The sequence below is a fragment of the Callionymus lyra genome, chromosome 5 (genome assembly GCF_982586985.1).
Source record: "Callionymus lyra chromosome 5, fCalLyr1.hap1.1, whole genome shotgun sequence".
Lineage (NCBI taxonomy): Eukaryota > Metazoa > Chordata > Actinopteri > Syngnathiformes > Callionymidae > Callionymus > Callionymus lyra.
In genome coordinates, this window is record NC_141822.1 from 13,978,576 (window position 1) to 14,005,361 (window position 26,786).

A 26,786-nucleotide genomic window follows, 5' to 3' on the forward strand; every position below is an offset into this window, starting at 1 on the left:
TTAAGCCTGTAGCCAAATGCTAACCCCTAAAGTGTGCCGGCTTAAGTTAACTCACAAGGTTTAGCATGCAGGCTAAAGCTAGCTCCTGAAGTATAGCATGTAGGCTAAAGCTACTTTCTGTAGTTTAGCATGTAGGCTATAGCTACTTTCTGTAGTTTGGCCTGTAGGCTAAAGCAAACTCCTGTAGTTCAGCATGTAGGGTTAAGCTGATGTTTGTAGTTTAGCATACAGGCTAAAGCTAACTCCTGCAGTTGAGCATACAGGGGTAAGCTAACTCCTGTAGTTTAGCTTGCAGGCTAAAGCTAATTTCTGTAGTTCAGCATGTAGGGTTAAGCTAACGTTTGCAGTTTAGCATACAGGCTAAAGTTAGCTTCTGAAGTTAAGCCAGTAAGCTAACTTTTTTGTAGTTTAGCCTGTAGGCTAAAGCTAACTCTCAGTATATCCAGAAGTATGCAGTAAAAGGTTTCACAACTCAAGCATGCTAGACAAACAAAGACACTCAGTTACATACATTTTTATCATATTGCATGTTGACAATTATATGGTACATCTTTCTTCTCTCATCCCTCCTCCAACTACTTTTTTACTAAAATGGACAAACACTTAAGAGGAAAAATGTGAAGAAAGAAAACTACCATTTACAGATTCTAGCAAGTTTCTTAGCATACAATGTTACATTTGGTACTTTTTAAAATGGCCTTCTGGTTTGTTGCATCCACAGGGAAACATGAGAATACCTGTAACGACTGATAAATATTTTATTTTTTCATGATCTGTCTTTTTTTTATTTTTAATTATTATTATTATTGTTCTCAAGCAGGATGCATTCACAACAAACGTGGGTTTCTTGATGATGAGAGGTTTGTGTGGAAGGAAGGTGGCGCAGCTGAGCGATGACGCGGCAGATTTTATATTTTTATATTTTTTAACTTGTCACTTCCTCGTCTGGTTTGTTCATGGCCTTCAGCTGCTCCAGCAGGCTGGTGGGTGTGAAGATGTTGGTCGAACCTGGACGACACACACACACACACACACGCACACAAACACAAAGTTACTTGAGTGACTTCTTAAGAGACCGACTGTTGAACTTGTGGTGATGGAAGATGTCAAACCACGATGAGAAAGTAAATAAATCAAAAGTAAGGTTAAACCTAATATTAATGTCTAATTACTGACCAATTTTCTTTCAGCAAAGTTATCCCAGATAACTTAGAATTTCCTTTTAAATGACAATTATCTTAATAATTTAACCACGACATGTCTATTTCTATTTTATTTCTTTATTTTATATATGACTAAACCTTGTGTCCATCACAATAAATACATTTAAGGCAAGAAAATACTTCACACAAATTGTTTTGATATACTTTTTTGTTCTTATCCAAGTTAATCCGTTTTTTATTTCCATCATATCTTTGGATTGTGTAAATATCAATCGATATAACATGAATACAATACCTCATACTAATTAGTTTTTTAAACGATGATTTTAATCTCTCTTATTTTTTCACTCTTATATTTAGTTTTATCTTATGCTTGCATAATGCTAACATAATCAATATAAAGTGAATAAAATATCACACACTTTATTGATAATAAAGTTGTTTTTTCTTTTATACAAATAATATATTTTGCTTTTGCTTTTTCATCATTTTATTTTGTTTAATTATAGATTTGTTATGATTATAATGTTAATATCAATCAATATAAAGTGAATCAAATTCCACACAATGTATTCAACTTAAATATTTTTAAAAAAGAATGTTCTTTATCAAGGTTATTCAGTTTTGTTTAGTTTTATTATCTAATTGTATAATGTGTTAAGTGTCAGTATTAAGTGAAGAAAATACAAAAATATTGATTGGAAATGAAGGTTTAGAGAAATAATATATTTTGCTTCCACATCAAGTTTTTCAGTTTTGTTTATTTTCATCATAGCTTTGTATTAATGAATATTAATCAACATAATTCTTTTTTAAGAAAATTAAATGTTTGCCTCCTCATCTTTATAAGTCATTCACAGTTCTATTTGGTTTTGACATATCTCTGTGTAATGTTAATATCAATTAATCATTGCCGCACGATTTAATGCTATGCTATAAATTCTCCTTATTTTCATTTAACCAATATAAAGGGAATAAAATGTGATTATAATATTGTTGTTTTTTCAAAATTATACATTTTATATGAAACATCTTTATCCAAGTTTTCATGTTTGTATGTTAGTATAATGTTGATATTAATTCATCTGTTTACCTTGTTTTTGAAATAAATTATTTATTGAAATCTTTTTGTATTAAGATAATAGCAAGAATAATTAACCCCCCAAAAAATAAGTTACATGATAGATGTAAATGAATAAAGCAAAAATGAGTGTTAGTGCTTTTACCTAAATAACCTAAGTCATTTCAGGCTAACAGTACCCAGAATGCTTAGTGACACTTACAGTTTTCTTACGAAGTATAATCTGATCTATTTGGTGCGTGAGCGGACGTGTGTGATGATGTCAACACTGGGTTGACAGAAAGATGCTTTGACAGCTGAAGACACGGGTTCAAACGGTGCTTGGATGGGAGTAAAGCAAGATTGTTTGGTTCGCTTCATCGTTTTTTAAAAAAAAAAAACAGCAAATGGAGACTTGATTTACTCCTCACACCAACTACCAACATCATCAGAAATACTTTGGTTTCTGCCACAAAGCTGCGTGTTTTCCTCCACTTCCCCCTCTTGAGAACGGTGTGGAGGGAAGTGGATCGAGGAGAGCAGAGAAGGAAGCGAGGTCATGGAGGACGTGGAGGTACTTTAGTGAGGGACGGCGGCTCTCGCCTGCTTCTCCGCCGAGACAAACACACAGCTTTGACTTGTGCCGCAGAAAACACAACACGGCAGCGTTGAGCAGCAACGCCGCTGATTCTCACGAAACAAAGTAGTCGTTTTAGTAAGTGAGGTGTCGGATGTATGCTGAGGGGGTGGGGGGTAGGGGGGGCTTCTCATGGCGAGAGCTTCCTACTGTGAAGACATCGCTTTAGCAGAAGAGTTGAGGATGAGATGAACACCAAGCGGCAGCCTCCGGTTTTAAAATGTTGCGTTAGACAGATGGTGACTGACTTCTTGATCATGCTACAGTGACTTTAGCTAGCACTAACTAGCACTCACGGTGTGAAGAGTATCAATGATAAACTGATAAACAGTTCTATGGAGTTCTCATTAGGCCACAAACATCTACTTCTAAATCTCGGTTTTGTTGTGTATAATGCCAATAACAAACGACAAATAAGCCAATTGTTTGTCAGTTTGGTTTCTATCTCTCAACTTTCTCTCCATCTCTCACTCCTGACAATCCAGTTGTCTTTCAAAGTATCTTTAAAGAAGTAAATTTACTGGACACTTAAAGAGTTAACCTGTTGTGAGTGTTCAGTTTATTTATATTTTAGTGTCACAGTATGTTAACTTTAAACTACAATTTAATGAAAGCAATTCTGGATGTCGGGATGTCAGGAATTTGAGTTTTCGGTATCTAGGAATGTCGCTAGGGATTTCAGGGTCTAGGAATGTCCCGATCTCGGATGGTCTAGATCTCATGTTTAATTTATCTCTCGGGATGTCGGGATCTCGAGTTGTTGGGATCTAGAGATGTTGTCCGTATATATGTCGGGATCCAGCGATGTCAGGTTCTAGGGATTTCAGGGTCTAGGAATGTTGCGATCACGGGTTGTCTGTATTTCGGGTTGCGATATCTTTTGGGATGTCAGGATTTATGGATTTCGGGATCTTGAGTTCTCAGGATCTAGGGTTTTCAGGCTCTAGGAATGTCGAGATCAAGGGTGGTCTAGATCTCGAGTTGTCGCTATCTCGGGTTGTCGGGATCTCGGGTTATCAATATCTCTCGGTATGTCGGGATCTATGGATGTCGGGATCTCGAGTAGTCGGGATCTATGTATGTTGTCGGTATATATTTCGGGATCTAGCAATGTCAGGATCCAGGGATTTCTGGTTCTAGGAATTTCGCAACCTTGGGTAATCGGGATCTCGGGTTGTCGATATCTTTGCGATGTCGTGATCTCGAGTTGTCGGGATCTAGGGATGTTGTCGGTATAAATGTCGAGATCTAGCGATGTCAGGATCTAGGGATTTATAGGTCAAGAAATGTTGCGATCACGGGTTGTCGGGATCACGGGTTATCAATATCTCTCGGTATCTCGGGATCTATGGATGTTGGAATCTTGAGTAGTCGGGATCTATGTTTGTTGTCGGTATATATGTTGGGATGGAGCGATGACAGGATCCATGGATTTCAGGGTCTAGGAATGTCGCAACCTCGGGTAGTAGATCTTGGGTTGTCGATATCTCGGGTTGTCGGGATCTAGGGATGTTGGGATCTATGAAAGTCAGGATCACGAGTTGTCGGTATATATGTCAGGATCTAGCGGTGTCAGACTATAGGGATGTCGAAATCTAAGGAACTCGGGACCTCGGTTTGTTGTTATCTATGTCATCAAGGGATTTTGGGATGACGGGATCTTGGGTTGTTGGGATGTATTGATTTTAGGCTCCCTAGATGTCGGTAACTCTGAATCTCGGGTTGTTCAAATCTCTGGAACTCAGTATGTTGAATATCTCTCGATATCGGATCTCTCCATTTTGGGATATAGTGATATCAGAGTCTCTGGATGTATGGATCTCAAGTTAATTTTTCCCTGTGTTCCATATGGGCTGTGTAAGTACAGTTTTGGTTTCCTTTGTAAAATGACTTCTAAACTAAAAAGTTGTCTTTGCTTGATCTCTAATTGAAATGTCACATAGCTTTCACAAACACTTAAGAAGTCCTAACCTACAATGGCCTGGCTGAGTCGCACAACAGACATATTTCCTGCCAGACAGGTGCGGGGTTAATAGCTCTCTCGGCTTTGTTAGGTGGCTGAAGCATATCAGCAGAGTGGCGGTGCTGGACAGGAAGTGTCCATTTGGCTCATAAGAATTTCACAATCAAAAGATAACCGGCGCTCTGCCGACCAGCCATGAGTCATGTCAGCATGTGATGGCGGGCAGTGACTGCGACTGAGGTCAAGAACTGGGAGGCAACTTAAATAAAACAAACAAACACACAGAGAGAAAACAAAACAGCCCTTCTTTCAAGTCAAGGACCTGCATGAAACCAGGTTAAGAATAACCACAGAGTCAAATCAAAGATGGATCGAGGGGTAGATTAAATCTGAGGTGTCCAGCGGGCGTAAACGGCCCTGACATGTCCTTTGAGGGGCGATTTAATCCAACCGGCTGTGATGACGGGACAAGGCAGCAAGGATGGGGTCACGAACTCCTCAGACATGGCCGCTCCTTCACAGGTACAAATTTGATTTTAGAAATCATATCACTAACCGAAAGCTTGGCCTTTCAACTTATATTGTGTGTGTTTGTGCGCAGTTATTCCATCTGACAGAATAGTGAGACAAAAATAATGACCTCACTATACTTGGACACTGCAATGAGGTTGCTGGTTCGCTTCCAGCTTAATTTAGTCATTTTACGTGGCCCATCGGATAGTTGGTTTTTAATCAAATAATATTGATGTTTATCTAGTGACCTATGAAGACGTCTGTGTTTAGGTTAAGACAACAAATAATAATTATCGACTTGAAAAATTATACAGAGACTTACAATAAAAGTTAAAATTATGTTGAAAGAAAGGTAACTGCTTGGTGAGAGTCAAATAAATAAGATATATTGAGCCTTAAAGAAAATACATAATAATATTACAATCATAAGTTTACTTAATGTTAGGTACAGCTACAGTAAATATACATTTTGTTTGGCCTGCGTTTGACATGGTTTGATTGAAGTTTATTTTAAAGGCTTAAATGGCAGCTAATGTGAAAAGATAACTTTCCTTTTTCTCCAAGATACAGTAAGTCCCTCATTATGACCATATTTTGAACTTATTACTTTATAAAGTTCTCCCTGTCTGAAATCTCGGCAAAGAATGGGTTACAAGAGCGGAGTCCATTATGACGTAATAATGGCTTCACTCCTCCTCCAGCCAGCTGTTACCCAACCCCCGCTTTGTTTATACATCGAGTCCCTTGGAGGGGCGCAGTGACAAACTTCAATGGCTGATTAATAACAGCAGAGTGGGCGTGGTTATGATAACAAGATTTCATCTCCAGAAAGTGTTTTCAGCGGGCGGGACTTAAGATCATTTTCTAATGTAAATATTTAGATGAAAAGAGAGTTTTAAGACTATAGAGGCCCAAGATATATTTAAAGCCCGATTCGCACGGGATAAGTATCACCTGAGGACCAAAGGCGACTAATAATTGCAGAGAATGTTAGAGATTTAATCCTGTGCAAATGTGACATGTTTGTGATTTGTAATGTAATAATTCCGACCGAAAATGACCTTGTTTATTTCGCCTAACACAGGCGTCCGGTGATAATACAAGTCCAGTTCGAATCTGCATCCTGGTCTTTATCTTGTTTACATGCTACCTTTCGCTTTCTCTTTCCAGTGCATACTTTTGGCGTGTTTACGTTTCGGGAACGCGAGGTACAACAGGCGTGGCCGTAATGTCATTGCCTGAAGTAGAAGCGGATGTTCGGCCGTAATGTCGGTAAAACAGACTATTTTACAGACGTCACTTATCCCATGCAAATGTACTATAAAAACACAGAGGTGGTGGGGGTTATTTACAAATCACCAAAGGTCCACAGGTAAAACTAATCCTGTGCGAATAGTGCTAAAGACACACACTTAAATCAAGACATTAGTTTCCCTTTAACTTACAGGTTTGAGGTCCACATTTTTAACTGTAAAAAAGTGCTTAATCTAATAATCTAAGAATACAAAATATTGTGCTTCATTATTTGAGTCACCAAAAAGAAGCCAGGATGAGACAAGAATTGGGCTTTCGAATGCTTTTTTTGTCTTACTGTCTACAGGAAGTGATGCAATGAGTTACTAAGTTTATAGTTTGATCGGATCATGTTGTGGTTGCTTCACTAGAACGGCCAGCTTGACAGAAATACTAGGTTTATGAGCGTGAGTTCTGAAAGGAGAGGTCATGGTGATCCCATCCCTGAAGGTCACAGGGAAAAAAAGAGGAGGGTGGAGGCACACAAAACGGTACTGAGTGATATAAGAAAGAAAGGTAAAACAAGGAGGAAGCCCTTGTGCTGTGAAGGTTCAGAAAGGGCTTCTCTGGGCGGCTGCCTTTACTTTTTTCAGTGTGATTTCTCTCCCTCCCTCCCAATCTGCCTCTCTCCGCCTCAGTCGTCTGAGGCGTCTGCGTCCTCAAAGGACACCCTAGTGGACTCTCGGAAGTCGGGGTGCTGCAGGTCCGATAAGAATTTGGTGGGGGTGAGCGTGTGGGTGGAACCTGTGGAGGAACAGAGGCGGGCTTCACCACTCGTCACTCAGCACATGCCACGGCCCCCTCCCCCCACACACTCGCTCCAGCAAAAAAAAAACAAAAAAAAAACTTATAACCTGTTGTACAAATACTCACTCAGTACTGACGCACACACACACACATCTCTGCACAAAGAGTTAGCACACACACAAACAGAGAGAGACACTGGCAGCTGAAATTGAAAGACAAGAGTTGAAGCAGAAGACAGTGACACAGCAAAGCGTTGACACATCCAGAAGAAACGGCACAGAGGGGGCGAGACATCCGGGAGGCTGACCCACAACACACACTGGACCGCAGCCAGACGGGTGACAGAACAGGTGGGTGAGCTAGCATTAGCGGGGTGGCGGCGGGGGGGGGATACGGGTAAATTTTAAAAAGGACCGATCCAAGTTTATTGTTGCGCTAAGAGACGAACTTTACCGTCAAACTCATGGCCTGATTCATCTTTACGGCGATATGGCATCAATTAGGGGTGAAGAAAATATCGATCCACACAAATATCTCGATTGTTTTTTCTTCACAACACCGTATCGTTCAACAGCTCTATTTTTGTTTTTAAGTTTTTGCTTTCAATTCATCTTGTCATTATATTTATTCTACATTTCAATTAAGCATGTTTAAAATTCAATTTCTTTCATTTTGTTCATTTTAGTGTTGCAATTCAACACCCAGTCATTAGATGGCAGCGGGCCCCCGCAGCAAAGGAAACAATGAAATCCTGTAAGATCCAGCCAGTTACTAAGGACGAGAGGATACAGTCGACTCCAGCAGCTTTTAAAGCTGAAGTTTCGAATATATTTTTGGTTTCAAAACCAACGAACGCTTCGTCAAGAGTCAAGTACTCGGACAATACTCCAAAAATATCCTTGTTCTTACAGTAACGACGTTGAAGAGAGGGAATTTGATCGTCGTGTTGATGAAGGAGAAAAATTAAAATGGATCGAACCTCAAAGAATAAAGTACCACATTTAGTTGTTACAGACAGTAAATTGTTAAATATATCCAATAATAAGTTCAATTAAATCTCTTTTTGTACAGTCAAGTACTTCTCAGATAATCTTGGAATTGGAAGTGCACATTTTGGGGCACTTTTATTATCATTTTCTTATATCTAAACGCTGACTTGTGACTTAAAGGTTTGAGTCCAGGATCAGGAGGAAGACAAGCTGTCATTATTAGAACAAGTTGTAAACTTGACCACCATTTGGGGCTGAAGTGTCTTAAACGACACCACATTGCAGTTTTTACCATCATAAAACTGTATTCAGGTCAGGGGTCTCAAACTTGGGGAACCATGGACTATTTTGCCTGTAGCCCTTATAGCTAATTGACCACGTTTTTTTCAGTACACGCAGAGCAAGAGATTCAATATCAGATAGTTAATGGAAAAAAGATCATCACAGCAGTTGTTTCATTCATATAGCATTGGGAAATATTTTCAAAATAAAAGAATACAAAACACACTCTACAATTAGACAGTGAAACTACACAAAAATCCATACAACATTACCCAGAATTGACCTCTTGTGGGCCCCCCCTGCCAGTTGAGTTTGAGACCCCTGCTTTAGATTAACCCGTTTGACAGTTTAACACAGTACTTCAGGCTGAAACGGAGGCTACATTCAAGTGTTGACTTCATGCGGCGCCTCCTGCGGCATCACTCACCGATGATGGCCTCCCACTTCCCGTTGGCCTGCGTGACCTCGTAGGCGCAGCGCATCTCGCTGAAGGACATCCCTCCGATGATGAAGACCATGACACGTGGCCCCGTGCGGTACTCTCCCGGTGTTTTGTTCTTGTGCCAGTGGCCGTATCGAGCACTGAGGGAAAAAAAGACGGCAGGTACTTGTTATATTCACCGGATAGAAATATGTTGCACTGTATATACGATTATTATTAATCTAATGATATGAGATGATAGTGTCTGTCCCCAGGTGAACAAAATGGAGGAGATTTCAAATATACCATTTTCTTAGTTTCTTTAACCCTATGAATTCAGATTTTATTTTATTTTGGATCATTTAAATCAATAAACAATAAACATATTAAATAAATAAAAACACCACTGCAGGCTTATATGAAGCCAGCACCTTATAATGATATTATTATAAGATTCAAGCTTATACGAATAATAGTAAACGAACAGCAATAATAAAGACTAAATCAACTAAATATCCCTAATATGACGGAGAAATCTTCATTAAATAAATTAAAATAGGAAGCACAATTATGCCATTACAGTATACGATGAAGCTGAAATTGTTATTTTAATTTTATATACATTATTTCTTTTAAAATATTCTAAGAAAGTAATTAAAAACTCACAAAACAGGGAAGAAAATCCGGCAAATAAGATCAATTTACTTTTAATTAGACTAAGAATGACTAAAAAATACAATAAATAGAAAGTATAAATGTATATGAGCCGTAAGAAACATTTGTAAATCATCAATCCTAGCAATAATAATTACGGTCTGACTCGAGTTAAACTAGTGACAATTCACATTCATCCTCTAGAGGGAGCCAACTTGTGACCTTGTGCGCTCCCTGTGTTGCGTGGGTTTACTCCTGGCACTCCGGTTTCCTCCCACAGTCCAAAAACATACAGAGGTTGATTGGGAATTTGGGAAATGTGTCCGTAGGAGTATGAGTGTGTCTGTGAATGGTTGTGTGTTCTATGACAGACTGGTGTCCTGGATGATATTATATGGAGGAACATAATTTGCATCTGTATAAAATCCAAAAGATGATTTGAATAAAATAAAGTTTAAATAAAAAACAACTAGAAGATGAATTACTTTTGTAATTAGAACTGTTAGAGCTCAAAACACGACACTTACAAGGACATTAAGGACGCCATGATATCATTTCCGATTCCTACTTCTATTGGAAAACGTAACGTACTCAAGAACCAAACCATTAGTTACATGATGGCATTTTAAAAAATGGACGCATGTTTCTCCCTGTGAGTGAGACGCCCGGCGTGAGTACCTGACTGCGGTGGTGCTGAAGGAGGCGGAGGATCGGGTGGAGATATACGGGTAATGCTTTGTGTCCAGTTTATCGTCGATAGCATCCTGCAGAGAAGACAAGCCGTTACCATGCGAGCATTGTTCCTTCCTCAACCACAGCGTCACGTCTCCTAGCAACGGCGAGGGGGGTCCGGTACGAATGAAATATTAACCTCCATGATGTCCTTCACCAGAGGCGTCCAGCGGGACAGCTGATAGGTCTGCTCGCTCACACGCTCCTTCCTGTCCAGCTTCTTCCCTCGGCGCAGGGTGGACTGACCGGGAACAGAGAGAAGAGTCGGTTTCAAAAAAGGAAGAGAAACGTTTCCATTGGAAGCTTCCTCTCTCGCCGAGAGGTCATTACGTCGGTGACGATGGGGACGCCCAGGTGAGCCATGTTGGTGATGATCTCGCTGTCCTCAGGTGGGATCTGAGCGTGCTGGATCAGCTTGTTCAGGTTCTCCTCGGTGATGCCTGGAGCAGAGTGAGTTCATGAACGTCACAATGTTCAGATGTTATGAAATGAACAAGACATGTTTAAATCTTTTGTTAATTTACAGGTAATTTTGTTTAAAATATATGAAAGAAAATGTATGAAATAATGTAAATTGGAATACGTTTTCCAGGTTTTTTAATACAGGAAATAAAAATGATGACACAACGTTGTCAATGTATCTTATCTGGAGAAAAATAAATATAAGCATGAGTAAAAAATACACATTTAAGAAAAAAAACAACAAAGAAAACTATTATTTGCTTAAAAGACAAAAGAGGAAATAGAGGGGGAAATATTTTTAGCACAGGATTTTAGAAAATAAACCAATAAGGGACAAGAATGATCAAAACACAAAGGTCTGAAAACAAATGTGTTTGTGGTATCCCTTATGTTGTCTCTGGGTCAAGGTGACCGGGAGGCCCTAAAACAAATGTGTTTGTGTAGCCCTTATGTTGTCACCTTGATCCAGAGACAACACAAGGGATACCACAAACACAATTTTGTTTTCAGGCCTTTGGGTCACCTTGACCCTGCGGTAACACAAGAGATAAATAATAAATACATTAAACATCTAAATTGTTTCTCAAGAATGCTCAATCATTAAAAAAAATAATAATAATAGGTATACCATATTTACAGAACACATATTTACAAATGTTTATTGTATTGTACTTTTTGGTGGAATTTCTAATCTTATTTAATTGTATCTATTTGTTTTTTATTTAAATGAATGTATTGAAAGTAAATTATTGTTATTCAGATGTTTGATAAAATAATAAAATATAAATGAATATACATTGAATATTGAGGAAGAAGGGAATAGCTTTAAATTGTCTTTAACTGTAATGAAGTTGATTTACAGTTATATAAAAATGTACAAAACATTTCTACTCAGTTACACTCCCGAATAAACACTTTTTTTGTATCACTTGTAAAATAATAATCTGTTAAATACATCGTATAATCTCGAGCATCATCTCTGCGGCGTCTCTTCCTACCGTTCTTGAGGAAAATGTAGAGCAGGATGATGCGGATCTTGTCGTAGGTGCTGACGTTGGCGTCCAGCAGGATGGGCACGATGGCCCTCATGGGGTCTTTGATCTTCTCCCCCTCTGCATCTGTTCCCATGGCCAGATCCTGGAGACGAGACCCCCGACATCAGAGCTGTTGTTCTTTAAAAAACAAATGAATACTCACCTGCTCAACACGGCACAGCTTGTCCACGGTACCCTGGTAGTGCTTCATACAGTCCTCGGCCAGCTGCAGGTGAGTGGAGTACTGACACAGACACACGGGTTAGTTCAACACCTCACACTCTTAAGAGTCTTCTTATGAGGAATACTTTGCTGAGCTCCTTCTGGTACTGAGGCATCTTCTTCAGCATCTGGGACAGATCCCTCATGGTGGTCTGGAGGGGGAATAATGAGACAGAGACTTATTGACCAGACAGTTTATCTTCTGCTGCTTAAAATAGGTTATTTCAGAATCAGAACACGTTTACTGTCAGTACTGTTAACACAAGACATGTTTGTGGTGTTGAAAGTGAAATAAATATAAAATAAAATAAGAGACTTGTACATTAACATGGGCATATAGATTATATAATAGAATAATATTAACCCTTGTGTTGTCTCAGGGTCAAGGTGAACCGGAGCCTCGAAAAAACGAATGTGTTTGTGGTATCCCTTGTGTTGTTTCTGGGTCAATGTGACCCGGAGGGCCAAAAAACGAATGTGTTTGCGGTATCCCTTGTGTTATCCCTTGGTCCAGGTGACCCAGAGGCCCTTAAAAAATGTGTTTGAGGTATCTCTTGTGTTGTCTCTGGGTCAAGGTGACCCAAAGGCCTGAAAACAAAAGTGTTTGTGGTATCCCTTGTGTTGTCTCTAAGGTCTAGTCGACCCGGAGGCCCAAAAAACAAATGTGTTTGAGGTATCTCTTGTGTTGTCTCTGGGTCAAGGTGACCCAAAGGCCTGAAAACAAAAGTGTTTGTGGTATCCCTTGTGTTGTCTCTAAGGTCTAGTCGACCCGGAGGCCCAAAAAACAAATGTGTTTGTGGTATCCCTAGGGCCTAGGTGACCCGGTGACCCCCCCCCCCAAAAAATGTGTTTGTGGTATGCCTTGTGTTGTTTCTAGGTCTGATCCGGAGGGCCTAAAACAAATATTTTTGTGGTATCCCTTCTGTTGTTGTCTCTGGGTAAAGTGACCCAGAGGCCCTAAAAAATGTGTTGTTTTTTGGAACTCAGGGTCACCTAGACCCAGAAACACCACAAGGGATACCACAAACACATTTTTAGGGGGGGGCACAGGGTCACCTAGACCCTAGGGATACCACAAACACATTTGTATACTACAAACACTTTCAGGCCTTTGGTTAATCTTGACCCTGAGGTAACGCAAGGGTTAAATAATAAATACATTTTAATCAAATTAATACAAATCAAACATCTTAATAGTTTCTAAACCAGACGGCAGACGTATAGAAAATAAAATCCACCTTCTCTCCAGTGTTCATCCTCTTGCTGGCCGAGAACTCCTTCAGCTGACGCGTCACTTCTCTGATGGCGAGAGATTAAATATGAGCAGAAGAACGGACACAGATCTGATCGGCAGCTCACAGATCAATACTCACTGGGACACCTCGGCGATGTGTTTGTGTCTCAGGCTCACCCACAGGTCGTCATCTTCGTGCAGGAGGACCTCCTTCTCGCGAGAGTCTCCCATGCCGCTGGTGTCGTACCTGGGAAAGAAAAGGTGTCGTTGAGATGAAAAAAATGGTGTCTCGCCAACGACCGTCTCACTTGTAGACGTCGTTCTCGATGGGCAGCAGGTCGTAGCCCATGGCCTGGAAGGTGAGCTCGTGCAGGACGGGGGAGACGGGGTCGAACGCTCGGTCCAGGATGATGAGCTGCGAGCGAGCCTTGTCCGGACCCTGGAGAGAGAGCAGGACGGGGAAAACATTTTGTTTCAGAGGTGAGTTTCTCAGGGAGGAGGACGGAGCTCACCTCGCCCATCGTCGGGTCGTCGGCCTTGTAGGCGTCCAGTTTGTCCTGCAGCAGCTGAGCCAGAGTGGCGTTGTCCTTGTACTCGCTAGATAGACGGTGAAGAGCATTTAAAAGTTACTAAATAATGCAGTTTTAGTGATTTATTTCTTTAGTCACTGTGCAAAAACAGAAACATATACGCTATATATCACTGATAACAAGACATTTTTAAGACATTCAGATCTGAATCAGTGTGATCTACAAAAATAATAACCATAATCTTTTAAACGACTGATTTTTTTGTTGTTGTGATAAAATGTCATATTCAAAATTATGTTTATTCTATTTAAGTGGAGATTTACATTATTTAATTCAACTTCAGTATCCAATGACTCAAGGAGATACAAGGCGATTATTTTAACCTCGGACTAAGTCTGGTTCTGCTCAAGGTTTCTGCTTGTCTGTGTCCTGTTTTTATCTTATCTTATAAAGTACCATTTAAACGCTAAAATGTCTCGCGATAACTCTGTTATGATTTGACACAATTCATTAAATTGAATTGTTATCAACTAGCTAAGCTAGCGTTAGCTTTAGAATGTCCTCCAATATATTTAACATCTTAAAAAAGACGATCGTTTTCCATTTTTATTACACAGTGGTAAAGTTAAGACACTATTTAAAAAAAACATTTAGTTAAGAATCCAGAGCATAATTTATTTTAATTAAATTTATGAAAAAATTGTGAAAAGTGAATGTTTTGAATGATAAAAAGATGATAATACTGTCCATGTTCTTGGTAAAAATGGCTAAGAAGTGTAAATTCATTTTATTATTATTATATCATTAACAACACGTTAACCAACAATTAAGTTCATTATGAACACGTCTTACATACATACAACACAAAAATTTGAGCCACATTCTACTCCTAAAAAGTTGGTAACGAATAAAGTTTGACCAAGCGATTGATTGGATAAGTTCGATAATTGACTGGTATATAGAGCGCCACCTGCTGCTCACCCTCTGTATCTGACGGCAGGATACTCCTTCAGAGTGGCACACAGTGTCGCCAGCTGCTCCGCCAGTCGCTCCATCACAGGGTTCTTCAGCTGGGTCTTGTGTGGACTGTAGAAACTGTGGAAGGCATCAGGATTGTCCAGAGAGTACACCTGCGCACAAATATAATATAAATACAGGGTTAATATATAGCAAGCAGATATTTATATACGTATATATATATTAAAGTGATTACAGTTGTTATAAACTTCTCTTATATTGATGTCTATATTTAATAGGTTGTTTCATTATTTCACCTTTAGTTCTAGTTGTTTTTCAACCTTTCAACATTGAAACAATGGAAAAAATTCAATAATTATTTTGGAATGTTTTATTTCACCTCTTGACCGTGTCCTTGAAATCACCCCATTTCCTTAAACATTCTCATTTCAACCATTTTCCCTTCCCACACACCCTTGACATCCCTTTCTATCGTTCATTTTTTCCTCCTGTCTGCACCCTCCTCCCCATCTGTTCCCAGTCACGTGACCCTCCTTCCAACCCTGCAGAAGGGTTCCCGTGTCGGGCACGTTAACCATTGGCTACTGCCCATTGTGTGGATGGTGGTTCCGGCCAATGGTGCGCCAGCATCATCATGTAGGCGGGGCAATGGGTCCGCACTGTGCCCCGGAGCAGGAATAAACCACTGACACTGAATTAATGACGCCAGACTAGTGGGAGCGATGGTTTGTGGACCGGGCAGAAATTTGGAGAATTGACAGGATGTAGAGGCAGAATATTGGTGGATCATTTGCCATTTAAAACACAAACACGTATGATCTAATTAATCTCAAGGGACTGTAGGGAAGAGTAAGGATTGTGAGAAAATATATACACCTACTGAGTCAGCAGTATCTATAGGCGATTACTGAAATACATCCAGCTGTACCTTAAAGTTCTTGTTTAAAAACCTTGAAAACTGATGCCCAGTGATGGGAATGAATTTAAGGCATTGAAGAATAGATCACCGCAAAAGTGAGTATTTACTAAGAGCTACTACGTCTGTTGACATGGATTTAATTAATAATAATCTGAATTAAGATTAAGATTTTACTAGAAGGCAGATTATATTTGGACATTGATAATAATTACAATAATAATGATGATGATAATAATAATAATAATCACATAATAATAAACATTAGATCGATAGATAATACTAATACTAATAATACTACTACTAATAGTACTATTACTACTACTACTACTACTATTACCACTACTACTAATAATAATAATGACAATTACTTTTAATAATATTAATAAATATTATAACAAGAACAACAATAATTATATCTTTAAATTATACTGTCATACTAATACTACTACTACTACTACTATAATAGTTACTATACTACTACTACTACTACTACTACTACTGCTGATGCTAATAATAATAATAATAATTTCTATACTACTACTACTACTACTACTACTACTACTACTGCTGATGGTAATAATAATAATAATAAGTTCTATACTACTACTACTACTACTACTACTACTACTACTACTACTTCTACTGCTACTACTACTTTTAATAATAATAATTTCTATACAACTACGGCTACTACTTCTACTACTACTAAATATTATAATAATAATAATAATAATAATAATAATAATAATAATAAATACCATACCATTTTTTTTCTTTTTTTTGTGATTTGAGAGAAATGCTCATAATGTATAATTGTTTTCATTAAATGAATCTGTGTTTCCTCTGTTGCTTTCTCACCATATGTAATCTTTGTGTGGCAGTATACGGATGATAGTTTAGCATGTTTAGTTTATAATCAGATTCACGATCATTATTTTGAAATCAGACTTGTCTTTGTTTTATTGCATCATTAGTTCATGATGCAATCAGGGGGAATGTAAGGAAATGACAACTTTACTGTTATCAATCATCTACATTTAACACACATTTCAAATAGTCACTTGATTAACTGATGATCTTACATATTTAATTCATATTAAATAATCATTGTCTTGCAGTGCATTCACTTAAACTAAACTCAGGTTCACAACTCAAAGGCCGAGGTCACAAACCCTCACACACACAGAAAGATTAAACAATCCCAGATTCCAGGAAGTCTGGACACCTGTCTGAGAATTCACTCTGAAGGACACAAGTCGCTGGGAAGAGATTCGAGAAGAAAACAACTTTGGTAAATTTCCACTACGATCACGTGCGACGGCCATCTTAGAATCAAGTGTTTAGAGTCACTGACCAATCCTACATTCACATTTGACTAGAGGCGTTAACCTGAATATTCTACTATAAAGATCCACCATTTTGTCTGATCTTTGCGTTCTGGCATCCGAAGACGTCTGCGATAGATCTCTCTGCTTGCTAGCGCCCGTGTGCACGTAAGTTTGTCTCTGACTTTTGCATAATTCACTAAACGAGCATTTTTCTTAAACTCATCCATGTGTCTGTCCTTCATTCCACCACCACGTACGAGGCTGGGGAGGGGTCGGTTCATTGGAACACAAAAACCCCTAACACTACTACTACTACTACTATTACTACAACTACTTATAATTTATATACTACTACTACTACTACTACTACTACTACTACTACTACTACTACTACTTATAATAATAATAATTTCTATACTACTACGACTACTACTACTACCAATAATAATAATTTATTTTCTACTACTACTACTATTACAACTACTACTACTACAACGACTACTACTACTAATAATAATAATAATAATAAAGTCTGATGTCATCCTACCTGAGACTCGTAGGGCAAGAAGGCGATGTTGATCTCTGTCAGAGTCTTGGTGGTTTTGGAAGCACGACTCTTCACCAACTCGTTGAACAAAGGATCGGGACACGCTGTAAAAGAAGGCAGTTGGCTGTTTACAAGTGATAGCATTTACAGGCAGGTGTGTACCGTGTTGCACAGGAACAACCAAAAGATTATATTGAATCATTCACTCACAGTCAGTGAAGAAAACATGGGATGCCTTGTACTTGGCTGAGTGAGGGTCTTTAAAGTCTCCGATGAGGGTGTGGACCGACTGTTGGGAGGAAAGAAAACAACGAGGTTGAGAACATTTTCAGTGCTAGCCAAAGAATGATAAAGTTAACAAAAACAATGAGAGCCTACACTTTATTAGAAGCTTATATGTCGGACCCATTAATTATATTATTCACTAGCATCATCAGTTCACCTTTAAAACACATTTTTGTCTATAATTTCTATAGAAATTACCTAATAAAAATTACAATTATTAAATGAAAAGATTTCTCATCAATAACAGCCATTAGCTTATGTTTAAAATGATTTTATAATTCAACTTTAACCTTCTTAAAGCTGCACTACATAACATTTGACATTATTATTAGCATTGTTTTTATACCTCTTTTATATATATTTTTTTTTCCGAACAGTCATGGCTCATGTACTAGACCTCTCTAAATAATTATTTTAACTTTTTAACAAGCTCTTCACTTCAAAAATTTGCCACCAAATTCACCAAACTGCTTTTCTACAGTGGTTACAAGACTTTTTGAAATGTCCAGGAAGGAAAAAATGAGGAATCGCCACAACAAGAACCTTTATCTTGTTCTGAATACATGTGCGTCAAAGCAACTGTGGCTCCATGATATTGCAGTTACACTAAGGAAGCAATTTTACATATTGCTGCTTTAATTTAGTGACGAACTTTACAACGAACTTGTAGTTTTTCCATAATATTAAGGTTCTTTTTCTTTTTGCTTTCTTCCTCAGAGTTGAATTAAAATATGTGTTTGTCTCTACAGTACAAAAACTGACAACAGGGATGAAGAGGAGTGAGAGGAGGAGGAGGAGGAGGAGGGACTACCTTCTCTGTGGGTGTGATCAGGTAAATGGCCTCCAGGCTTGGAAGAGGCTCTCGCCGCTTGTGGATGTCCTCCACAACTAGAGATCGAAAACAGAAACGGTTCAACAGGAACGTGACCTGATGGTTGCGATAAATAACGGTGAGTGTCTTACTGGTGATGCCCTCGGTCATGATGTCCGTCATCTTGCAGCAGGACGACAGCATCCTCATGCTCAGCTGGTCCACGATCAGAGCCTGACAGTAGAAGACATTTTTTTTAAGATATTTGCCATTTCAACAGGTCATTTAAATCCAACAAAAGATGGGAATTTTATCATCTTCTGAGTGTCTTCTCACCTTCCATTCTCCCTTCTTCTTCACCTTCTTGATGACATCATTCATAATCTCTGCCAAGAGGAGAGAAGAAGAGAAAAAGCTTTCAGATATGTGTTCCACATTTAGCCGGCAGACCTGAGGGCCACTGCTCTACTTTCAGACTTCTTTACTCGGGAAATCTGACAGACTCAACCCTGCAGACATTCTGAGGTTGAATTCAATTTGAATGTTTAAGACGTGGTTTTTGAGCTGGTGAGTTCATGTTGTTTAGTCGTCCATAAAAAGGTTTTTAACTTGTTTTCTCTTCACAGAGCACAGCACAGGAAAACATACTAAGCCAGGGCATTTGAAGAATAGTAAATTCTGTTTCAATCCCATGATGCATTTCTGCACACCGGGGGGCAGCTGCATGCCGAGGTCAACTATGGCCTTAAAACTCAATTTAATACCGAAAATGTCGGCCAAATGACTTTGTTGCTCGAATGCAAATAGAAAAACATTGAGGTTGATCATTTATTCTGTTGCCTGCTCACTTTTCCCACCATCTGTCAAACATATTAAGACAAATCCTTTTACGCTCGATATCATTCGGTGTCACTAAACCCTCAGATTATGACAGATTAAGGGTGTACATTTGACCTGAAGCCTAATAATCCTACTCTTACTTGTACAAACAGTGAGGTATTGTAGCAAAGGTTTAGGACAAAATATTTTGGAATATATTTCACTTGCCAGTAGAGTTGTGTACTGGCAAAAATCGGGCGATACGATACGTATCACGAAACAGGAGCAATGACACGATATTTTTCGATATATTGTGATACTGTAGTTACAAGGATGTATTTGTAGTATTGTCGAGTACTTGACTATGGTGTTGCAGAATTTACAGACCACGTGACTCTTGACAAAGTCGTAATTGCTTCCATTTGTTTTAAAACCAAAATTTGCCAAAACACCGTCTTTAAAAGCTGCTGGAGTCAGCTGTATCCTCTCGTCCTCAGTCATCACGTGGGATTTCCTTTTAACGTTAGTTGCGAAGGGTGTAAAGTCAGCCAACTAGCGGCCAGAAGATTAATTTTAAAACAAAACAGCCACAACGCCATGACATAAAATAAATATGATTAAAATATATATATATATATATATACATATAATTTGATTTCCTTCTTGTACAGCAGTTTCCTCCTGGTTAGCTGATGTTTTTCCATGTCTGCTGCTGCTGTGCGAGCCAAATTTCTCTAGCAGAATTATTGTAAAAATAAAGGAATAAAAGAAACATATTTAATTGTGCACCTGACTGGCAGGAAGTTAAATATTTACTAGTCAGATTGGAGACTGTATTTTTGTATCTTCAATCATAAATCAATTTTAAACCACTGATTCCTTTAGCATCGTTGCAGGGGGGCTGGAGACTATCCCAGCTACTCCGGGCAAGAAGCTAGGGACAGCCTGGTGAATAGGGGTGTGAATATCTAATTGTTAATATTATTTTTCACAATACTATCCATATTCAAGAGCACAGAATTTTTTTTGTTGCTTTCAAATGATATTTTATTATATAGTTCACATGGTTTTATTTACAATTAACATGCAAATATTGTTTTGTTTTGCAATCTAACTTCTGCGCACTAGATGGCAGCAGTCATTACGTCATCTGCAGCTTAAGGAACAATGATATCCTGGTGATGACTGAGTACGAGAGGATTCAGTCGTCTCTAGCTACTTTTAAAGCTGCTGTTTGGACATATTTTGGTTTCAAAACAAATGAAAGCAGTTAGAACTTGATCAGGAGTCATGTGGTCTGTAAATTCTGCAACAGTACTCGGAAAATACTACAAATATAAACTTGTTCCCACAGTATCGCGATATATCGTATCGTTGCCCCTGTATTGTGATGTGCATCGTATCGACAGATTCTTGCCAATACACACCTCTACTGCTTAAGGACACACAATCATTCATACACACCCAAACACACTGTTGGTGGGAGGAAACCTGAGTACAGGTAGTAAACACAAACAAGGGGCGAACATACAAACTACACACAAAAAGGCAGCAGGTTTCCCCAATAAGCAGTACACCACTGTGCACCTTTTTTGTATTTTGTTCTGAAGAAAGCTCATGATAAGAGAATAAATATTAATTTATTATAGTTCTTATTATTACATCAATGATTCACGTTATAAAAAGCCAACCATGCGGATTTTCCCATCTGCCCGAGCTGATTGTCGTTCGACAATACGTAGACATTTAGTTTGAGGGTAAGAGACCTGAACAAACACGACAGCAGCAGCTGTGTAAACCGTATAAAGAGCATCACACACCAACACACGTTTACCTCATTCTATCTTAGCACTGATCAATGCCATCGATTTACATTGACGTTCTTTGTCAAACCACTGTATCCTCCATTATGTGTATAAACAAAAAGAGTGACACAAAACATACACTGTCGTAATAGATGATTTGCTCAAGGTGGACATAATTTGACCCGCATTTGACCTTCCCATGAAAAAAAAAGTAGATTACACATTAAATATAGGTTTAATTGTATGTGTTCTGTAGCGATCACTTTGAACACAGTTTGGTATAAGAATGTTGCATAGTTTAAAAAAAGGATGAAAGAAGAAAACATGCAGCAAGTAGTTTACCAACAAGAATCCTTCAGCAATGCAACAATAAATCAGAAGCATAAGTGTGTACATGTACACACAGTTAGATTTAAAAAGTCCCGACTGTAACTGTTTCATTTTGTTTAACTATATTTATAACTATAATACATATTTCATAATAAAAAACAGTCTAAATACAAGTTATAAACGCAATTTTCTTATAACTGTGACCGAGCACAACTGACTGGGTTGTCAAAATAAAATAGACACACATTATTGACAAAAAATACTACACTCTAGTCAAAGTATTATAATGCTAGTTAAACACTGATTAAATAAAAGTTAATTTACCAGACTAAAAATAAGTCAAAGCTAAAAGTCAATCACTTTTATATTTATTTTTCTGCAGTAATCTCCTATGATCACAATATACATATATATATATAAAAAACATTTGGTCTCCTTCCCATCACTCAGACTAAAACTACATCAGGGAAGTAATTTCTTTTTCTTTTTAATACAATTCACCTATTAAACTATTGTGTTTTTTGTACTTGTTGTTTTTGAAAGCAAGACGAGAATCCATGGTACCAATAAATTGTATTTCAGAATAAAATAATAAACATTTTTATCCTACAGTGAATTCTGCCCATAAACATAAACTTGTGACGGGCCAGAAATAAATATAAGACGTTACATAAGCTGCACTGAGCAACTGCAGTAGACGAAGCTTTCTTATTGCACGTCTGAGCCAAATTCAATATTATGCCAATGACATTAATAACACAAGATTTATTGGAAAAAAAAAAGCTTGTTCCCATGTGCACTTAGGTTACTGAGGACGTTCCGTGACCAGATATTTCTTGATGAAAAAATGTGTGCATGGATGCAAAAGGAGCACAGAGAGTCAGGTCATGTGACAACGACGACGAGGAGGAGGTTTGCCAGTTCTGACACAGCACTCTGGAGTCTGCGTTACTCTCCCTCTCTGGAGCTTTACATCACCTTCCTTTTCCCTCTGTGTAACCACAGCAACATGACATTTCACAATGGATTTATTTGGATGTGTGTGCTTGTTGTGTGTGTGTGTGTTTAGCAGACTGCGGCCACTGCGTCAGACCCTGAGCCCGGACCAGGGCTTGGTCGAGCTTTGCAGGTCGAGTGCGAGACAGAGTGTGCGACCTTCTTTGTCACCTTTCCCTGAGAACATTATGACCATCAAGGAGAAGTCACTATCATCATGAGTCAAACGATCATTTGTTACACTAACGTTCTTCACCACCTGAGGTTGTCGGTCAGATTCTCGTCTTTACTAATAACTTGATAGATGTGACGTAGACTGATCTTCTTCACTATGGTTAAATGCTATATTCATTTGCATTCACTACAACAGATATTAGATGAAGTATTGAAGTTTTTTTGTTTTTTTTTATCGCCCGATTACGAAAGCATCAGAAACTAGTTTCGGTATATGTGAAGTAAAAAGGGTTAAATAATGCACTGAAAAAGACCAAAAAGGATGCAAACGTCAATGTGAATTACACTTTGGTGTGATCTCTGTCTATTTAGAGAAATGTTTGACCTTGTTTTGGAGGTTTCTACACTAATAAAAGGTTGAGAAACACATTGAATAGTACAATAAAAAAGGTTGACTTGTTGGCAATTGAGTGAATCTTGACTTGTCTGTCTAATAGGTTTCATAAGGAGTCTCCTGCGCCTTTATTTGTATTGTAACCTGACTGACAGTATACAGTATGTTCATGGCTTTGGTAGAGTTGTCGCAATGTCTAGATGCAATGAACAGCTTTGACTATGAATCAAACAAATCCCGGAAAGACCCGAACAGTTGCATAACTTATAGCCGACGATATTAAGAAACACAACCCATTGCAATATGATAAGAAAATATTCATGCAGGGATATATATCGCAACACTTTTTTTTACTTGATACTGTATGTCTGTACTTCAGTCATTACGTCCAACTCAGCTCAAGGAACATCCCCCACAAGATCACAGTGGTGACTGAGGACGAGAGGATACAGTCGACACTCGCTTTTAAAGCTGATGTTTGGACATGTTTTGGTTTTTTTAAACCAAATGAAAGCAGTTACGACTTCGTCAAGAGTCATGTGGTCTGTAAATTCTGCAACACCAGAGTCAAGTACTCGACAATACTACAAATACATCTTTGTTCCTACAGTATGACAATATATATGCCACAGTACAGATCGGAATCCAGTAGGATCTGGAATCCTACTAGTACAGATTGGAATTCTGCTACTGAACTGGGATCTTAATAATATCTTAATAATCCGAAATACAATATTCAGATCCCAATACAATAGTAGGATTCCAATCTCTCCTAGTAGAGATTGGAATTCACTAGTATAATCTGGAATCCTGCTAGGATAGACTGGATCTACTAGTAGGATTCTGATCTGATCAGATTGGAATTCCAATCTGTACTAGTAGGATTCCAGATCCATTCGAATCTGTACTTTGACATATATATCAATATATCAATCGTTTCACCTGTATCCTGATGAGTATCGCTAGATACATGCTTGTATTGTAGCTGTATTAAGTCGAGTTTTTGTTTCAAATTCAACATATTCACATAAAGGTGTAGATGGTATTTTTCTCCGGAAGAAGATGACAGGGGTTATCTATAATTTAGTCTAAATTAAAACCTTATATTATAACCAAATAATCAATGTAGTTTCAATTCAAACAAACAACAATAGTACATCAACTACAGATCAACTAATAACAAAGCATCGAATCAACCTTTTAACCTTCTCCGCTCAGTCATTGATTAAACCCTACACTTGTTCAGCCTCCTATTCCTGCTGTAGCTCCTTTGAGCTGCTCTTATACAGTCATGGAGGAGGGGGTGAAGCATCGCCCATCCCCCCTCTCCCATCCTGGCGCTTCCCAACGCTGCTGCAGAGAGGACCGGCGCTGGTGTGCCCTCCCCCTCGGCATCAAGCTCCACCATCGCCGATCCCAGTCTGGTGTAACCACCGTCTACCCATGTGAGCGTTCGTTTATCTCTGAGAACAATGCTCATCTCAGAAAGAATAATATAGATATAGAAGATATAGTATAGTGTCAGTAATATCAAGGGTATGCTGTATTTTAATATATAATTCACTTAACAATCCACTCATGCACAAGACCTTACATTTTACCTACACTATTAATTTCGTAGTATGCTTAAAACCTTCTCAAAATAAACTTAAATTGAACGTCTCCATTATTATATCTGAGGTGACATGTGGTTACAACGTTATCTCTCATTTGATGTGATATCACTTACATTTTAAAACATTTTATTTAATCTTTTAAGTTATATGACGTCCAGTATTCCACTGTCAATTAGCTATATATCGTTTTACAATTGATTTTATTTTTTAATAAAATGTTCATTCACACGGTGAAAGAAAGAACATTTTGGTGATGTTTTTGATGAATGGATCCATGAATCTTTTTAAGGATTCGTCACTCTGCGTATAAAGAGCTGCAGCAATTTCTTCTTGTGTTTCTGTGTGTATGTGTGTTGTATTCAATAGATACATTTAAAAAAAGAAATCTCAATATGACATGGCAATTTTTTCAGTTCACAAATATTCTATATTTTTATACATAATTAAAAATTGAAACCTAAACATGTATTTATCCTTGTGATGTGTCTATTCAACTGTAACGGCTCCATTTATAATGTTTGTTTATAAAAAACGATACTTCCACGAGCATCCTTTTTTTAGGATGTCTTTTTATATCTACAGGTTATATAACCAATCATTTCCATGTGAGTGGACAGTTTCGAGGCCTTGGAGTTCATTTCTATAACTGACCAATCCTGGTTGAATTTCCTCCTTAAATCAGACATATAACAGGCGGTTAAAAAAATCAAAAAGGTTCCTGACATGCCATTGAAGCCAAATATTCTGTTAGAATAAAGCGGGCGAAATATTGATTCCACTTCACAGAGGCCTGTGTGAAAGCTTCTGCAGGCTTCTGTGACATTAAAAAAAAAAAGAGGCGACCATCACCACCCCCCCATCACTTGCACCCAGCTGACCCTCTCTTGCATGTCCAGGCCTGCTTCAGCACCAAACACTCCAGTCACCCCCCCTTTAGCACAAGTGCTCAGATCAGACCTATAGAATTCGCACCATCGACTGTGATCCGGCGTCACCTGTCACCACCCCCTTCAGTTTAGGTTTGATATATTCACGACAAATGCGGAATTTCCTCGCCACACTTTTCGTGCGTCTTGTATCCGCCATTATTGTGACGATTTGCGCAGTCAATGTCTGCCCCCCCCTCCCTCCCCCCAACATCACCACCCTCCCACCTCGTCCCCCCTCCTCCCATCATCATCATCATCCGAGGGGTGAGGCTCTGCTGCACGTGAAGGGTTAAACCTCAAATCCTGGCGCGATCACTGGCGTTATTACACATTTGGAGGCGTTATTACCTTATTATAAGCAGTGGCAGGTGAGCTCTAACGCGGATGGATTGAAGACACTAGGAAGGTGCTACGTGAGAATCCTCCCTCTAAATAAAATAAATAAAAAAGGATCAACCCCTGCAGGTGAACTCCATCCCTTCATCTCTACAATGGCAAGCATCCGCACAGCCTTCATCACCATCATCCTCCTCTTCTTCCTCTTCAATTCTTGCGTAACCACCGCTCGCTTCATAATTAGCCACGAATGGAAAAACCATTGAAATCTTTTTTTAAAAGTCTTACTTTCGCCGACGACCGCCTTTAATCCGATAGGAGCCATGTTTGAGGTTGAGATGCAGGAGCGAGTGTGTTTTTTCTTCTCCTCCGCGTCTCTCCCTCTCTCTCTCTCTCTCCCTCTCTCTCTCTCTGGTCAGCTCACAGAGATGTGGAGGAGCTCCTGGAGGAGACGTCAGCACGTATTCTTCCGCATCCCTCCATCACAGGAGGGGCTGGGCTTCACTCTTTCTAGCATCTAGCTCGAGCATATGGACGATTAACCTTTGGAAACCACAGCTATTGCTTTGGATTGACGTCGCTT

At 38.7% G+C, this 26,786-nt stretch overlaps 1 protein-coding gene across 2 annotated transcripts; it reads right to left on the minus strand.

Annotated features, from left to right (window-relative positions):
* On the minus strand, window positions 1-26,579 carry stxbp1a (syntaxin binding protein 1a). 2 transcript variants are annotated; one of them, XM_087791046.1, is made up of 20 exons: window positions 26,492-26,579; window positions 19,141-19,190; window positions 18,957-19,038; window positions 18,805-18,881; window positions 17,919-17,997; window positions 17,709-17,812; window positions 14,918-15,066; window positions 13,919-14,003; window positions 13,715-13,845; window positions 13,546-13,653; window positions 13,411-13,471; window positions 12,259-12,324; window positions 12,114-12,194; window positions 11,915-12,053; window positions 10,785-10,894; window positions 10,594-10,695; window positions 10,401-10,486; window positions 9,075-9,229; window positions 7,214-7,373; window positions 919-1,008 (listed from the first exon to the last, which is right to left on the minus strand). In XM_087791046.1, exons 1-19 carry the CDS (start codon window positions 26,526-26,528, stop codon window positions 7,264-7,266), a joined length of 1,812 nt encoding a protein of 603 aa, XP_087647172.1. In that variant the 5' UTR covers window positions 26,529-26,579; the 3' UTR covers window positions 919-1,008; window positions 7,214-7,263. The 2 variants fall into 2 exon arrangements, with proteins under 2 accessions (XP_087647173.1, XP_087647172.1); XM_087791047.1 differs by lacking the exon at window positions 7,214-7,373 and having other exon boundaries at window positions 1-1,008.
* Between the last annotated feature and the right edge of the window lie 207 nt (window positions 26,580-26,786).

Excerpts from the sequence above, each read along its gene's own strand:
- stxbp1a (XM_087791046.1), bottom strand. The coding sequence starts at position 26,528 with ATGGCTCCTATCGGATTAAAGGCGGTCGTCGGCGAAA. Across the intron at positions 19,191-26,491 it reads AAAGGCGGTCGTCGGCGAAA|AGATTATGAATGATGTCATC; the intron begins GTAAGACTTTTA and ends TCCTCTTGGCAG. Across the intron at positions 12,195-12,258 it reads ACCAGAAGGAGCTCAGCAAA|TACTCCACTCACCTGCAGCT; the intron begins GTATTCCTCATA and ends TGTCTGTGTCAG.